At 50.3% G+C, this 17,531-nt stretch overlaps 1 protein-coding gene across 1 annotated transcript in view; it reads left to right on the forward strand.

Moving 5' to 3' along the window:
* GALNT18 (polypeptide N-acetylgalactosaminyltransferase 18) overlaps positions 1-17,531 on the forward strand; it is a 323,682-nt gene that overhangs the window by 170,735 nt on the left and 135,416 nt on the right. Inside the window, exon 3 of the mRNA XM_081062141.1 lies at positions 8,402-8,568. Coding sequence (XP_080918267.1) covers positions 8,402-8,568 — 167 coding nt within the window. The remainder of the gene's footprint in view (positions 1-8,401; positions 8,569-17,531) is intronic.

The following is a 17,531-nucleotide window of genomic DNA, read 5'->3' on the forward strand; positions in this document are numbered from 1 at the left end:
AGAATACTCAATATTTGCAAGGCCAAGAAAGTTGGTTAAGTTCCCACAGGTGGTAAGTGGCACAACCAATCGTGTTACCTGGGTCTTGCGTCTCCAGGATATTGCCTCAGCACCCTCGCCTCTCCCTGCCCAGATGAGCTTTTCTAGTTTGGGATCTTAGCTCTGTGGAGATGACCCAGGAGTCTGTGGAAGATGTGTGCTCCACAAGAGCAGCTCAGGACAAATGGGCTAAGTCCCCTTAGTAATGATTCTGCTATTGCACTGAAAATGCTAACTGCAGAAATAATTGGAGGGAAACACTTTTTAACAAAAGCCGTCTGGAAAAAATACTTTTGGTTCTTAGTTAATGTTAAGCTCATTATGAGCCAATAGTATCATGAGGTTGCTCTTAAAGGTATTTGTCATGCAGGGTGTCATGCGGGGTCTCAGCTGCCGCTCCCCACATAAGAACGCAGGATGTGGTGAGGCCAAAAAGGAACACCCACGGAGCCATAGATAGGGGTCATACCACTATAGTCTCACTGGAGGCTGCGTTGGAGACACAGGAAGCAGGAGCCACACTGTCCACAATCCGCCGTCTGCTTTTCTGCCTGCCAACCAACCTCACTTGCTAACTGCATTCCCCGTGCTAAGTGCAATCCCCACTTGCAGGCTCAGCCACCATCTTCTTGCTAGCCCCCATTTGCTGCTAGCGTAGCCACGGCAGTTATATTAGTGGCCAGTGGCTCACTGGTGACAGCTGACGGCCAACTAGCCACAGCTGATGACCATCCATTCACAGTTGATGGCCATCTACTACCCGAGCCAGCACCTTTCTATGTGAGGCCGACAGCCTGGAAACTGCTCTCTGGGACTCTGTCCCCACAGTATTGTAACCTTAAGCTATATTAATAAAGATAGAATGTCTTTAAAAGGGGAGATGATGGTTTGGTTCTACTTTGCTACTCAGATTCCAGCTGCCGAAATGGATTATACGGGATGTAGAGAAAGTAGAGTATGTTTAGAGAAGAACAACCTAGGAGAAAAACTGGGTAACATGACAAACAGATGAAGTTTCTGCTTAGATTATGGAATAATATTTAAAACTTGATTCCCTGGGTTCCAAGCCCAGGTCTCTCATTTACAAGCTGGTTGACTTCCAGCAAGTTACTTAGCCTCTCTGTGCCATAGCTTTCCTGTCTGTAAATTAGCTCTGGTAATACAAAGATTAAATTGTAATATATGTAGAGCTCTTAGAACACTGCCTGATACATAGTAACTGCTTTTTAACTTTTCGTTCCTTTTGTTATCGGGTCTCTGATTTGTGAAAGAGATAGACTGACTTTAGTACGTGAAGGCCCACTCTGTGGAGAAGGAGCCACATGGGACCCGCCATCAGTCCTGGCCCTCGATGAGAAGAGGGCCCGGCAGGCACTGTAGGTAGATCACACTGAGGCCCCCGGACACTGATTTCTCCTCAGCCTGAGCTCTGGGCATCAGAGGCCAGAGCCAGGCTCTGCTGGAGAGCCACATGCCCTGTTCCCATTTTTCTGAGCCATGGATCCCACCTTCCCTTCCTCCACCTTCCCCAGCTCTCCTTGCCAGGAGCCCAGCCTGCTCACCAACAAACCCACCGCCTGGAGACACTGTGTCCCTTTTGTGGCTTTTCCACCACAGCCAGCTGACGTTTGTTCCCTGAGTGGGTCTCCATGTGGTCCCAGGGATCCCATTTTCCCAGAATTCTAAGACGTTTTAGGAACAAGGAGTCTCCTTGCTTCCTGTTGGCTGTTTACATTTTAAATGATTCGTTCCCCTCTTGTCCTACTTAAAATGTACATTTGACTTAGCAGACCCTTTCTGTGAATTGGTAGAATCATCTGAAAGGATGTTTGTAGAAGTGCTGCCTGTTGACGGAAGCTGGACACCCTGGCCGGGCTCCAGTCTGCAACCTCTCTGCTCACTGGTTAGGGTGCCGTCTCTATCAGAGGCGGAACACACCTCTCGCTCACTCACTCTTCCCACCCATCATCTCAGCTCCCTGCACTTCTGCTTCCTGCCTTCTCAGGGTATCTCACGTTCAACCTCTCATGAGAAATGGCTGCTCCTTCTTCTACATTGCAAGATCGGTTATGCAGAGCTCCTGGCCTAGATGGCCCCATAGGCTGACAGCCAGCCCGCCGATAGCTGCTTGAAACTCAGGAATCAGGGTCTGGTCCCGTCAGTTGTGGACCAAGTGCTGAGGCCACATGGCAGAAGACACGGCAACCTTTATACGAGAAGTCATGGGGATTGTGTATCTCAATGGGAGCAATGTAACAGGAAAACAGTTTCAGGCTTCAGGCACCCTGTAGTATTTTATCATATTTGTCCATGTCATCTACTAGATATACTACACCCTCTCCATCTTTCATCGGAGTTGGCAGCCTGGAGTAACTCTTCCGTTTTGCCCCTCCCATCAGACCTCTGAGCTGCCACAACACCAGTGTTTCACCAGACGTATCTCTGGGGGGTTCTAGGGAGGAGGATGCAGACCCTTGTTTAGCAGGGATTGTGAGCATAGGCTTTGGAGACAAATGGGTCGAGGTTCAAGCCCTGGGAGATAACTAACCTCCTCAGTCCCATTTCCCTCATCTGTAAAATGGGGACAATGAAATTTACCATATAGGATTGTAGGAAGAATTAAAATGGGGGGGGGGTAAAAATATTTGTGCATCTCTTAGCATGGTTTATGGCAAATCGTAAGTCATCACACCATGAGTCATCACTCTGATGGATGGGGAGCCTGTACATTGGCTGACGTTAGGGAGGGGAGCATCTGAGATCCAGTATGGAAGTAAATGGAAATTATTACTGCTATTATTTCCAAATATTCCATGCTGAGTCCCTGGGTAATGAGTAGCAAGCACCATGCATTCTCTGAGCTCCAGAGGTTGTGGAGATACACATGCCAGCCAGAGGGCGTGAAAATCCTGACTGTTCTCGTGCCCAATGAGCATCTCCACACTGCCCCGTCCTCAGGTTTCGTCAGTCCAGCAGACTGGACTCTGGCAGGCCTGGAGCCTGTCTACTCCGGAAGAAGCCAGAAGTGTTCCAAGTGAGGTCAGAGGAGGCTCAAACAAGTCCTTCGGGTGCACGTGGGATGGCAGAGGCTGGTGAGGACGCTGATGGCCGGGAAGGACCAAGAGGCCAGTGCTGACCTTGAAGTCAGGGGTCACCAGTGCACCCGACCTCCCGTGCTGACCACAGCTGCAGGGGAGGGCCTCTCTGGGAGGACTGTGGGAGGAAAGAGGTGCTGGGGGCACTCAGGGCAGTGGGTACCTGGGTTTGTTACCATCTCACTGCTTGGTCCAGGCAGGTCCCTCCTCCACTCACAGAACCCTGGCCTGCCTGGACTCAGTTCCCCAGGTACCTTGGCAGATAGACCCCAGCTCACATGCTACTTTGATCTTCCTTCTGGAGAGATCTACCCGTCCTTCCCCCCAGGTCAAGTGGCCTCCATGAGTCATCACTCTGATGGATGGGGAGCCTGTACATTGGCTGACGTTAGGGAGGGGAGCATCTGAGATCCAGTATGGAAGTGTCTGGCTGCTGCCCTGGGTGGTACCCGGTGGCCAGGAGCCTGGGTTGGCCTCGCTTAGTCGGCCACGGCTTCCCTGCCTCTCGCAGGTAGTGGCACCGATGCTCTTGATATAAACTTGCCTCGTAAAGAGCTCCCAACAGTCTTGGGCAGCTCTGCTGAGAGGCTCCCTACAGAGCTGCCGCCGTCTCTGCGCTGCCTCCCACATACAGAGATCGATAAAGTCAAGTTTTAGCATGACCATCATTTCTGGCTTATTAGACAGCCATAGTACGCCCCTTTCTTGTTTTTATCTCTTTTGGAAAATGGCTTGACTTTGAACAAGAATAAAAGTTTAAAAAGGGAACCTTTATGACTTAATTTTACAGGAGGATGTGCCTCTTCTCAAAATGAGTGAGGGGCCAGTCTTGTACAGTCAGGCTTTCCCAAGGATGTAACTAGGGAAGGGCGAGTCACACTTGTGTGGCTGCCCCAGCGTTCACGTCCTCTGGCCCTTCCCCGGAGAGGCAAATGGAGAAGCGGGGTACAGGAGAAGATGCCCAGTGCAGGGGGGAGGGCAGGCTCTGGGGGCAAACGGTGTGGTGGCCGGGCCCTGGAGGATACAGGTCCTGGGACAGAACATCTCAGCAGTGTGAGTGTGACAGGCAAAGCCTTCGGGTGGGGGGCAGTGCTGCCTGATGGGCAAAACAAGTGGCCAGACTCTATACCGGAAGTGCTGGGCTTGAATCCGGGACAGTCCTCTTCCATAACAGCTCTGGGGTGTGCGTTCCTTTGTAAGACCTCGGGCTGCCCCATGGCAGGCAGGCTCCTGTCCTGGGTTTGGTGTCTGGCAGTGATGACGCTGGATGTGACAGCAGGTGCATGGACATCTTGCATGACATGCTGTTCCTGCTCCCTCTTTTCGCCTCTCCCCTCAGCCATGTAAATTCTGCTTTAATGTTGAGATGAAAATAGGAGCCGTGATTGTGTATGTTGATGTGTGTGTGTTGGGGACTTTTAAAGGGTAAATATCAGTTTGTTCGACAGATGTTGCCTGAATGCCTGTTGTGTGCCCGGCACAGTGCTGGGCAGTGGGTTTGCAGGCCTTTCCCTACTCTCCGGAAGCTGTGGTCTAGTCACGGGGTAACCAGCTGTCTCACTTTGCTTGGGGCTTTCAGTGCGGAAACTGGGAGAGCCCTGAGCAAACCTGGGCGAGTTGGTCACCCCATCTAGTTACAGTAGTGGTAAGGAGATGTTTCTTGTGGCATTGGGTGGTGACCAGGTACTGGTTTGGAAGGAGGGCGTTTGCAAACTATTTCTTCTTTAATGAGATGTCTTCTATTCATCACATGTGAGATACGAGATACTGAAATTTATAGAGAGAAGACACCTAAGGCATCATTTCTTCTACCTCCCCTATTCCATGACAAGACAGGAGAGAGGTGAAGTGGCTTGCTTGTGGTCACACACCAACTTGGGATGGAGCTGGGACTGGTGCCTGGGTGGTTTCATCCCCCACTCCAATGTTCTTTGCTTAAAAACTATTCTGCCATGTTTTTCTCATCCCGCCCACCCTTTGCCTGTCTGCTCACCCAGACCCACGTTTAGGTTGGGGGCGTAAAAACTGAAGGGTGAGGTAGGGTGCTGCATGGTGCAGAGAGGGACCACCAGCCATGTGGCTATTGCTGGGAGGGCCCTGAACAGATCCCAGGAGAGAAAAGGAGGTGGTCAGAACGTTTGGCCTGGAGGGACCACTCTAGTTGGTCCCTAGAAACTGAGCACTGCTAGAGACTGAACGTGAGGAGCTAGGCCGTAAGTTCAAAGCAGGGAGGAGAGAAGGGGAAGGACCCGCTGTGGGGAGGGGACCTGACTCTCCTTCAGAGGGAGGATGTTTGTAAGAAAAGAGAACATGGTAAGATCTGCGGCCCACGTGTAAAGTTAGGCTTTAGAGAAAATAAACACATCTGCTAGTTTTGTTTAATTCCAGAAAACTACTCTGTGCCAGACCCTGGTTGAAGGTTGGGAGATGGCACAGGAGCAAAATAAAGGCCCTGCTCTCCAGGGAGGGTTGTTATATCAGACGGAGACAGACAATAAACACACAACTATGATACAATGTATAATGTGTTCTGTCACGTTCAACAGGGTTGTCAAGTATTCAAAAGAGGCTTTCCTATGAAAATAGTGATCAGCAGAGCTTAGCTTGTCAAATGAATATAACATTTCCATTCTGCTTGGAGAAAGGCCATCAGGAGACTGTTCACAGACAGCGGTGGCTCAAAGCAGGACAGGCAGGGCTGTTCCTGGGAGAAATTCAACTTGGTCTCCTGGGAAGGGGAGATGGAGAAGTGATGCTGAGAATTCAGAAGGGAAGAAAGTTGGGGGAGGCAATTCACCCCTAAACCTGGGAAACACATGGGAATGACTCGGAGCTCCCACTAGTGAGGGGCTCAGAACTCCGAGGAAACCTCTGGAGAAGGGCAAACGGGGTCACAGTCTTCATTGCTGGTGGGGTTGGTGGGGAGGACTTGGACCTATGTACTGACTTTGCTAGAAACTGGTCATTCATTACACTTTTATAAAAGAAAACAAAGTTCATGTGCTAGTCGTTTGACCACATATAGTATTCTTTTTAAAATGCAGTTAGTAAAGTAGGTGTGTGTTCATATGGCTTTCAGTTTCCTTGCCTAAGGAAAGGCCAGCTGCTGGTCTTGATAGCCGTAAATAAGCACTAACCAGAAGCGCGATTTGACTGTTAAAGATAAACCTTTTCATTGCTGTTATAAAACTTGTATTCACAACAATGAAAGATTTTGGGAAAGGGTTGATGAGCGTAAAGAGTCATTCCTGTGTCTCTCCTTCATCACGGCCCTGCCCCCACCTCCCCTTCTCTTGTGTCCCTTCATTGCATTTAAATGAGCTGCGTCCTTCCCTTGCCTCTTCTCCAGTCACAGCACTGTCCCCTCGGCCCCACAGGGCCTTCTTGTGGCTCCCTTGCGAGTACCACTGAGCTTTCTCATCAAATGTCTCCTCCTCTCAGAGCCCTCCCCTAACCGCTTCTTCTAGAACAGCTGCCAGGGCATCTGACTGTCCTCTGACTTGTGTTACTTTTTTTTAGCTCAGCACTTACATAAAATTGTATCATTTGTTTGCTTCCACGCTTCTCCATTTCCCATGTCAAAGCAAAAGCTCCATGAGGGCAAGTACTTTGTCCACATCCTCCTGTTCCCTCAGTGCCTTGCCTGCCTCGTGGAAGAAGCTCAATAAATATTTATTCCATTAAATACAAGAATGAATGAATTCTACACCCATCTGTTAATCTGCTGGTTTTATTAAAATTGTAAGTATGAAGCGAATTGGGGAAAAGGCTCCATTCTCTCCCTTCCTCCACCCCTCTTTGGTGAGAGAGAAGGAGAGCTGGAAATAGAATGGGAGAAGTTTCTTTACGTTTTTGGTAACCATAGACACAGTGATTTTAGTGTATTAATCTCAGCTTCTTCAGCAGGCCGGGGCCCCACGGTGATTTCTCCCAATTGCTCAGCGCTGGTTGTCCCGCAGCCTTCCTCATTAAGAGCAGGCCTATCCCTGCCCTGCAACACTTTAATTACTGACGGACGAAAGCCCTGTGCTATTAGGCTCACTACTGCGTGTTCTAACCTGGCTGTGCTTCCTGCTTTGGAGCAGTTCAAGCTGGTCGCCAGCCCTGAAGCCCTGGGGCCTTTGGTGGCCAGTGCTGGGAGCTAGCAGCCTCCTCTCTGAGCCCAGGGCCTGGGACAGGTATCTGTCCCTTCATTCAACTGTCCTGAAGATGGGATCTCGGTGCCTCTGGGACAGTTTTAGTTTCAGCCAGGGAAGGACCCCGCAGTGGTTTCCTGCCCACTAAGGCAGCGATTGCAGGAGAAGGAATTGGGTAAAGCTTTGGGAATCATGGCACTTCTTATTGTTTGGCTTCTTTATGGGGTCTGATTTCAGGGGTGCCTGTTGCTCTTCCCATGGGAATGGCATGTAGACTTTCATGACTTTGCCTCATGCCCTTTGGGTAAGAGACCTCCAACTAGCTTCCGGGCTTCAGTGGAGCTAGGGGAGAATGGGGCAGTAGACGTCAGTCTCTCCCTTCATTATTTCTTCTTGAGGAAAGAACTCTGGGGTAGATATCAGAAGACCAGAGTTGAGATTCTGTCTTGGCAGCTGACTCGCGGTGAGGACGCAGCTCCTCTGAAGCTTAGTGTTCTCATCTACGAAATGAGAGTGGACTTGACCTTCTGTCCCTCATTCATTCCTGTTGAGACTCTGACTCTAGCTCCAACCTGAAACTAGATCCCTGAAGGCTGGATCTCTGTGATTCCTGAGGGGTCGGGGAGGCCCCAGGCGATATGCATTCTGGACTGAGGCAGGGTGGATTCTGGCAGTAGAAGTCTCTGGAAGGAGACATATTTCCCTCCTGAGGCAAATCATCTCAGGTCTGGCCTCATCTAGGCATTGGCTGCCATTTTGGAAAAACTGAGCCTGGCCTTTGGTTGGTTTCTATCCCCTTGGCTTTAGAAATGTGGAGTCATTCTTGTAGTAAACACTCAGTGACTACCTGCTGGCACCCAGGCATGGCTCTAGGTGCTCCGGATACAACTGTGCAGCTGGGCTAGTCATTGCCAAACTCAGACTGTTGTGGGGAAAATGGTTTCTGTGGTTGTGAGCCTGTATGCTGCACACTTAGGGCTTGGCTGAAGTGGATCAGAGAAGAAGCCCTGGGAGGAATCTGGGCTCCTGAGCCCTCTAGGAAAGCTGGATCCAAGACGTCGGGTGGACCAGCACCTGGGGAACCCCCAGCAGCGTCCCTGGCGGATCTAAGCCTGGCTCTTCTCCTTCCAGGTGCCGCAACCTCTCGTTCCCTGCCAGCCTGCCAGAGGTGAGTGTCGTCTTCATCTTCGTTAACGAAGCGCTCTCAGTGCTGCTGCGCTCCATCCACTCCGCCATGGCACGCACGCCTCCCCACCTGCTGAAGGAAATCATCCTGGTGGACGACAACAGCAGTAACGGTGAGTGCGGGGCTGCTGCTCTGAGCTCAGGGCTCAGCCTCCATTCGGGCTCTCAGTGTCTCTAGGCTCTCTGAGAGCCAGGTGGTCAATGCTCTGGAAGGTTCTCTCCACAGGTGTACCCTCTTTGCACCCCACAGGGGCCTAGTCCCCAAGCTCTGTCTTACTGACCTTCCACACTGCCCCCCAACACACTAGTGGAATAAGATAAATAGCCCTGATCCCCCCCAAACCACACACACAATGAATATTTCCAGTGACTCTTTTCCGTGAAGCATCATTTCATTCAGTGGTATTGCTTGGCCTTTGCCTGAAGGCTCTTCACTGCTTTTGCCGTAGCAGTGGTGGTGATGATGGCGGAGGTGTTGGTGCTGCTGGGTAGAGGGCAGTGGTGTTGATGGTGGGATGGCAGCAGATGCGTAACCCGTCAGCAGCAACGGGACTGTTGAGTGTGTAGCCTCTTTGCTGGATCCCCTACTCCCTGTTCCATCGGGCCCTAATAAAGCCCCAGGTGGCCTGAAAAATGCTTTGTGAAGCTTTACGTTACTATCTCCCCTTCCTTAGCCACTAGCAGCTACCTCCCTCCCTGGGTGCACTCCCTGGGTGCACTTCCCTCCCATGGCCTCTCCCCCCACATGTACCACCCCAAAATATTCTCCAAATGTAGAGCCCAGTTTTGAGGAAGTTTAAAAACCAGTGCTCTTGATAGGACCATCCATGGGGATGAGCTTTAGATAATGCATGTTTAAAAAACAATAGACTACTACTTCATGGGACCCATTACTGGGCTCGTGTTATCTTTAGCACTTTTTCTGGTGTCAGGTAGCCAATTTCCCAGTGCGTTAGTTGCTTTAATGAGAAGTTCAGATGGGCAGTTTGTGTTTTGTTATCAATTAAAGCTGAAACATATCAGATAATTGAAATATATTTAATCTCAATAAGCAAATTTTCTTTTTCATTTTATCATCACATAGTAAGTAGGAGCAGCTATGAAGGGCAGTGCTTATGAATCACTGACATTGTTCCATGAAAGTGAAAGAAGGAAAATGCATCGAAGGATGGCAGAAATAGGTGGCACAGTGTTCGAGATGATTGTTGTAGGGAGACAGGAAGGGGACCAGCTCCCACATGTCTAGCAGCTACCTACCATCACCTTGCTTGGGTCCAAAGAATGGTGCCTAAGAATGCTCCCAGTCCCCAGTGGCTAACGCCAGGGTAGCTGCCCACACACCCAGATCTGCTGACCGCCCTCACTTCTTACCCTGTGAGGAGGCAAGGGATGGAACAGTCATCATTCAAGGGTGAGACACCGCATCCCCCCCAAGCAAGAGGTAGCCCCAGGCCCCATTCCACTGACTTCCTCACAACACAAAAGACAGAAGAGAATGAAGCACTAGGAAGAAGGGAATCTCGGAGCCATTTGTTTCTTTCCCATGGTGAGAACCTTATTGTAGCCTACGGATGCCATTTGGTCTTAATTCTTATGGGGAAAAAAGGGGGAAAGCTGACACTGAGTTTTAAAAATGTAGACAAGGAAAGTGAGCCAGGTATAGAGGATTTCATAGTTGAATTTAAAGAGTTTGGACTTTATGTCATAAATGGCGGTAACCATAGGAAGTTTGTGGTGGGAGGAATGATGCCATCAGAACTGGGCAACAAAGACTTGGCTGTGCTTTATGATACTGGTTGTGGGAAAACACCACCTAGAAGAAGGGGACTGGATAAGAAGGCAAGTGCCAGTATAGTCAAGAAATGCAGGGGCGCGGAGTGGTGGTGGGTGTGGGGATCGAGGGCGAGATATGGGCCTGAGAGAGTCTAGGAAGGACGCATCTATGGAATCACTCCCCTAATAGGCCATAATCAGCTGGGCCGGAGGAGGACCGGTGAATGGTGACTCCGAGACTGACAGGGCATTCCCAGGAGAGGGAGGCAGGGGGAGCAGTGGGATGGGTGTTCTGGTTTGTCACCAGGGATGGGGAGCTCTAGGGAGTATGCGGCGACGGTACAGTGAAGTGTCTTGACTGTGGTGGTGGTTACTCAAAGCCACACGTGACAGCATCTGAACAGACCTGCGGAGAGATCTGGAGCTCTACAGATTGTGGGGACGTCAGTGTCCTCGTTTTGCTGTTGCGCTACTGTTCTGTCAGATGCTAACGCTGGGGGAGGCTGGCTGAAGGGTACACGGGACCTCCTTGTACATTTCTGTGTTCTTTGCTGTGAATCTGTAGTTACTTTAAAATATAAAGCTGAAACAAACAGAAGGCTCTCCCAGAAGATGGAAGCTGGCCACCTCTGTTTTAAAAAGCATCCTTAATGATTCTGTCGCACAGCTCTGGTTGAGAGCCTCTGCTTTAATGAATAAGATGCAGCTTTGCTTTTGCACGTGCCAAGTTTCAGTGCATGGTGTACAGAGGAAGAACTCTGGACTGAGGGGGAAAGTCATGGGTCCTAGGAGCCTCTCCACCATGGATGAGTGACCCCAGAAACATCCCGCAACCTCTGCCTCAGTTTCTTCCTCTGTAAAATGGGGATGATATTCCTCCCTTGCTTGCCTCACCTGGCTGACGTGGTCAAGTGTGTGCCAGTGCACTGAACACTGTCAGTGTGACCCCTCCCCAGCCCCACCCTCATTTCCAGGAGACCGCCACATATGAGTAGATAGCCTGCTGTACAACTGGAACTATGAGGAATGTGAGGATATGGTTGGAGTCTGGTACCCAGAGTAATTGAAGCCGTTGACTGGGAGGAGACAGTGGCAAAGAGAAGAGGGACAACGGAACTTAGAAGCTTGAAGGAATACAGAGTAGAAGACATGTAGGAGTCAGGAGGAAGAGAGACAGGGAAGGAATGGCTGAAGAATCTGGAGGACGAAAGATACTCCGAGGACAGAGAGAATTTCAGGAATGGAGTCGTGTATTGGAATGAACCCACAGACACACGGAAGGACCCAGAGTCTGGGAAGAAGCCACTGCGTTTGGAGGGTGCACAGGCACGGAAACCTCAGCAGGAAATGCTGAAGTGTCAGAGATGGGGCTGCAGAAGCCAGGTGAAGGGAGAGCAGGTGAGGAGGTTGACTATCCTGTCGGAGATTTTGAACGTAAAAGAGAATCAGGAGCTAAAGCAGGAACTGCTACAAAGTTACACACACACACAAAATTTAATTTCATAAAAATTTTAACCATAATCTATAGCGAGAAATATATTTACATCATCACCCAGGATGGCATGCCCACTCACACCATGTCCATGCACACAAGATTGAAAGCAAACTTTTACCCTGATTCTGTGTGAAGCACTCTGACACTTTTTTCTGTTATCATCTGGACTATGTTACTCAGCTGTGTTGTGTTGTATGGAATGGTACGGTACGGTGCGGTACGGTATTGTATTTCTCTCTTTTTTAAAAGGTAGATTGTCCAGGAGTCTCTGACTGTACACTAGAATTGCATGGAGAACTTTTAAGCAATCCCGGTGGCCATGTCCTCGCTCTGGTGATTATTGGTCTGTGGAGCAGGCCCTTGGTCTGGAGTGGGGCGCCTGAATCCCTGCAGGCCTGGGTGTGCAGTAAGGCATCTGAGGAAGGAGGAGAGGATGGGATCCTGGGTTGTCTCTGGGAGGAAAGAGCCCATCTTCTTCCCCATCAGGAGGAGCAGAGGGGTGAATAGGAAGACATCGGGAGGTAATGAGGGGTGGGGCAATAGGTGCTGAGAGGCGGTTTGCAGGAGCCTGGGTGGCAAGGGGTCTGGTGCTGGCTGGAGGACCCCTGTGTGGAACGGGACAGAGGGGGAACAGTCTGGGGCTCCCTGAGAACGTCCTGAGCTGAGCTCTCAGGAGGGGAGGAAGTGAGCTGTCTCGACCTCACGGGGGATTGAAGCGCCCTTCGCACCACCAGCCTGACTTGGGGTGGGGAGGGCAGCTGTGGCCACATCCTGCGCAGGCTGCTTTTGGGGCATCATCCCCCTCCGCACAGGACTTGCGTTTATTTCACGTCAGGCCAACTCAGCTCCGTTCAGCAAACGTTTATTGAGTGACTGGCCTGGGCCAAGGGCAGGAAGGGAATGATAGATCAGATCTACCCCTAACATCGGGGAGTCGTGAATGTAAAATGGGGGTGAAACGTAATAGGACTCAGTTTCCAGTCTCAATCCCACAGTTTCCTGCCCGTGGGTCTTTCACTTTGTTTTTGTTTTGGGGGGCATTTGGGGGGCAGGTTGTTTGATTTTTTTATGTGCCACGTGGGGACATCAGGCCCTGCCCTGTCTGTCCCACAGAGTCACTGAGGAGAAGGTGAGGTAATGGGAGTGAAAGTGCCACGTTAGCTGGAAGGTGAGAAGGGCCCTGAGGATGAGTTAAGATGATAGTAATAAAAATAACAATAGCACCAATAACAATTAGGTTGGTGCAAAAGTAATTGTGGTTTAAAAGGTTTAAAACAATCGCGAAAACCGCAGTTACTTTTGCACCAACCTAGTAATAGCCGCATGTAGCCACTGCTTACAGGCAGCCCATGCTTTTCTCTTTCCTGAAACACTGTGCTCTGGTGGGAAGGGCGCAGAATTTGGCATTAGGCCACTTTTTGGTTCCAGCTCTTTCTAGCTTCTAGCTGTGAGTTTTTCACCTCTGCAAACCCTATTTTCCTGATCTATAAAATTGGGATTTCTAATTCCTACCTCAGGGATTGTTTGGAGGCTTAAATGAGATAACACAGGATGGAAAGGACATTGGTGTTTAAAACTCTAAGGGAAGCAGGAGCACGGAGCTTTCAGAATGTCCACCTAGCTAAGTCTTCTTTCCTAGGTGGTTGTCACGGGTTCTGTGGGTCCTGGTGCCTTGTCTCCCCCACACCCCTCCTGCAGGCACCTTCGCTTCAGGGTCAGGTCTGTGTTTCCACAAACACAGGAAAGGGGCAGGCAGTTCCTGCTTTCTTCCTTCCTTCCTCTAGAGCCAAGCCTTTCGAGACCTTTGGCGCTCTCTCTCAGAAACCAAGGGCTGAAGGCTCTGCAGATGGTCCTTGTGTAGGAGTCTGCTCTTTAGAAATTTCCTAAACAAGCTCCACCTCTTTCAAGGACTGAGTCCTCTGAAGGATGGTGACACTTTACTAAGGTGACCTCAAACTTTAGTGTTTTAGATTGATTAAAATACGGAGATTCAGACCAAGCAAATTTCTGTCTCAGGACATTTGCACTTGCTGTTCTCTCGACCTGGAATGCTCTTACCCCCTGATATCTGCATAACTTGCTCCTTTGCCTCTTCAGGCCCTTGTTCAAATGCCACCTTTTAATCTGTTTATCATGGCAGGCCTTACCCTATCACTGTTCATCCCCTCCTTGTTTCTTTTCCTCTAGAGCACCTATCTGGTATACTATACTCACTTCATTACTCTCCCTTATGTATTTGTGTATTTTCCTTCCACCGGTATGTAAGTTCCGTGAAGATTGGGAGATTTGTTTTGTTCGTTACTGTGTCTTCAGCACCTAGAATAGTGCCTGGTAATTGTAGGTGTTCAATAAATATTGATTCAATGAAAAGAATGAATGAATTTTGATTCTGTCCATCTGGGGCAACACTTGGCATCTGCATTTCAATAGCTTCCAAGGGCACCATGATGCAGGGGGGGCATTCTAATCCTTGACTCCACTGCCCTGCAGCTGAGGAGCCTGGACAGCAGGCACGTAAGGTCCCCCAGAGCCAGCCTCAGGCAGCAGGCGCTGAGGGATGGAGTGTTTCTTCCTGGGTGGGGCCCTGACCTCCCTGCTGCTTCCCAGGGAGATGGCATGAATGGTGGGAGGGATGCTGAGCAGGACGGTGGATGGGGAGGCGTCTCTTGCTGTTACCCCAACCCGGGCTGAACTCAGGTCCTGTGCAGAGTCAGATGCCCAACTCTGAGCACCCACCTCGGTGTCGCCCAAGCTCTGCAGGCATTCCCAACAATGCAGCTGTGCCCTGCCACCCTGCCCCACTGAGGCAGTGGTTCCCCTCCTCTCCTCCCCCTCCCCCCCACCTGCTCCTTTTCCTTGTTATCTCAAGGAAATGGTGGGAACCTGTCCATAAGCCTCCTGGTTTGAATGACCGTGTTTTCAGTGACTCCCCGTGGGCCAATGTTTTTAGCTGGGGCTGAGTGAGTCAACCTTTACAGACCTCCCGTGGAAGGGAAGCACGTGGATTTACAGCTGATGGAACCATCTCTGCCTTTGATTCTTTACTCATTCATTCATTCATTCCCTACACAAGTACTTTGGCACATGGCTAAGCAGTTGCCCCCCACGAGCCCCCGTTGTGAGTTCATTTATCTGACACAGGTGTTCCGGTACTTGGCACAACGAAAGCCCTCAATGAAATGAGCGCTTTCAGGGCCCTCACCAGCTGTCCCCGAGTCACTGTATCCTACAATCTAGCCATTCCCACTTCCAGTTTTTTTCTTTGTTGTACTGTTTCTGTTTCCTTTTCTAACTCATGTCCTCTTTGGAGAAACTTAAATCATATACCTTTCTGTCTTGCTACTTGAAATTTCAAAATGAATCTGAATTTTTGTCACTGAAAGCCCATCAAAACAATGGCAATATCAAATATTCTTTTAAGAAGCCCATCCCCTCGAGATTTCACTCTGCTACTGGTTGGAAGTGATTTGCCCAACCCAAACCAGCGCGATGCTTGAACTCTTTTGCTGCCTTCCTACAGGGAAAGGCCCAGTTTCCAGCACCTCACATGCTTGACGCTGGGATTAGGGGTCTCTCTCCTGGGCTATTGCCGTCCTTCGCTTGTGGATCCCGCCTTCCCACTGGCCTCATGTGCTCGAAGACTTCCATGTCTGTTGGCAAGAAGAGGCATAGAACTAGGCAGGCACTAAGAGATAAGCCGAAAAGAGCTGTCCCTCCCCCCCACCACAGTGTCAGAGAGGCAGACAGACTGCCAGTCAAGCCCCAGCTGGCTCTCAGGAGGAAACTGAGGACTTACGTCGGGCAGAGACTAGCCAGGGCCCCGCAGTGTGTGGGCAGCAGAGCCGAGACAGGACCTGAGGTCTCCTGACTCCCACCCCATGCTGTGCCCGTGGCTGGTCCAGCACCAGTCTTCCTGTCTGCACTGTGTGTGGGCATGGCAGCGGCGCGCAGTGAGGCAGCCCAGGTTTCCTTACAGTGGCTCCGGGGAATTTGCCCTCCTTCACCCTTTTCTGGAAACGATTGTCCTCCCACACTTCCACCCTCTTTGCCCAGCTCTAAGCTTCAAGGGCCACTCAGGGGCCACTGCTTCCAGAAAGTCTTCCATCGCTCTGTACCACCACTCTACCCGCCGGATCAGAAGTGCACACACATGCCCTAGCTTCCTTCCTCTCACAATATTTGAACCGGTTATTTCCTCACTGTTACAGTGAGCCACTTGGTACAGATTAGCCCAGGTGACCAGGTGAGACCGCACGGAGCATCTCAGCGTGCCACCAGCTAGCCCAGTATCCAGCACATAGTAATCCCTCAGTAAATTTTGTTGACAAGAAAACAGGGCAGTTGATGTGATGACCATTTCCATTTCATAGATGAGGAAGCTAAGTCTCACATAGATAAAAAAAAATAATAATAATTTTTAGAAAGTGACCAGGGTCCAAGATCACATAGTCAGGAAGTGATGGAATGGGATTCAAACTCAGGTCCTCGGGCTCTGGAACCCATGCTTCTGGGAGTCTGGGGGACGTGTGGACATAACCAGAGGTCCTGTCTGGTTATCCCTTGACAGCCAACCACCCCATTGCTTCTTGGAGAGGGCAGCTCCGAGCCGAGTGACTGACACACACATTAAAAGGGGGAACCGTGTCCTGGAGTCTCATCGTGGTCTAGGACCCCTCTTGGTACAGGTCCTGGCTCTATCGATGCAGGGCAACAGGCAGGCGTGGCCAGAACGGGTTTCCCAGGCTGGCTTTCAGGCCCCACGCCACTGCCTCGTAAGCTGCCTCTGCCCAGGGGGTCGTTTGACCCCCACTTCTCCATACTTGGGCCTCGGACCAGAGTGATTCCCAGTAGTCCCAGGTCAGAGTCCTAGCTGGGCAGCCCCGCCCAGTGAGCACTTAGTATGTGCCAGAGACGATTCTAAATACTTGATGGAAATTAATTAGTGCTCTATGACAGTGATATAAACCATTATAATGTCATTTCATAGAACAAGGAAACAGGCACGGAGGAGTTGGAACTTGTCCAAAGTCGCACAGAGGTGGGATCTGAACCTCGGCTGTCTGGTTTCGGAGTCTAGGTTCTTGACTATCAAACAAGGCTGCCCCTGGTACACCGTGGGTCTCTGACTCTGAAAGACCAATTTGAGTTTTGTCCTCATTCTCTTTCCTCTGTCCACTCTAGAGATACAGATGTTGGGCATCAAGGCCAGTGAAGAAGGTTGCACAAAAGGAACTTAAGAGAAGAGAGTGTGTCTCCTCAGCTCGAGCTTTGCCCAGAGTTCAGTAAGAAGAAGAGATGTGTTGCACAGAGGCCTCTAGGCTCATGTTGGGCTAGAAAGGAAATGAAAGAGTTGGCAGCCATGCTTTAGGTCACCTTGGAAGAGGGGGCAACTTCCTATTTCCTTTGACATAGGGAGAAGTTGGTATGTCTGTGTGTGTGTGCATAGGTGTACATGTATTTTCACCTATGTGTGTGCATGTGAACACGTGTGTGAGAGTGAATATAAACCTGTGAGTGTATTTATGGAGTGTGTGCATGTGTAAGCAGTGCGTGCAAACGTGTGCACCTGAGGCCTGTGTCCCTTCAGGCTGCTATAACAAAATACCATAGACTGGATGGCTTAAACAATAGACATTTACTTCTCAGGTTCTAGAAGCTGGGACGTCCGGCAGATCCAGCGTTTGATGAGAGCCTGCTTCCTGGCTTGTAGATAGCCACTTTCTCTCTGTCCTCACATGACCTTTCCTCTGCGTGGGCGGGTGTGGAGAGAGCCAGCAAGCTCTGGTGTCTCTTCCTCTTCTTATAAGG

The sequence above is a fragment of the Rhinolophus hipposideros genome, assembly GCF_964194185.1.
Source record: "Rhinolophus hipposideros genome assembly, chromosome: 10".
NCBI lineage: Eukaryota > Metazoa > Chordata > Mammalia > Chiroptera > Rhinolophidae > Rhinolophus > Rhinolophus hipposideros.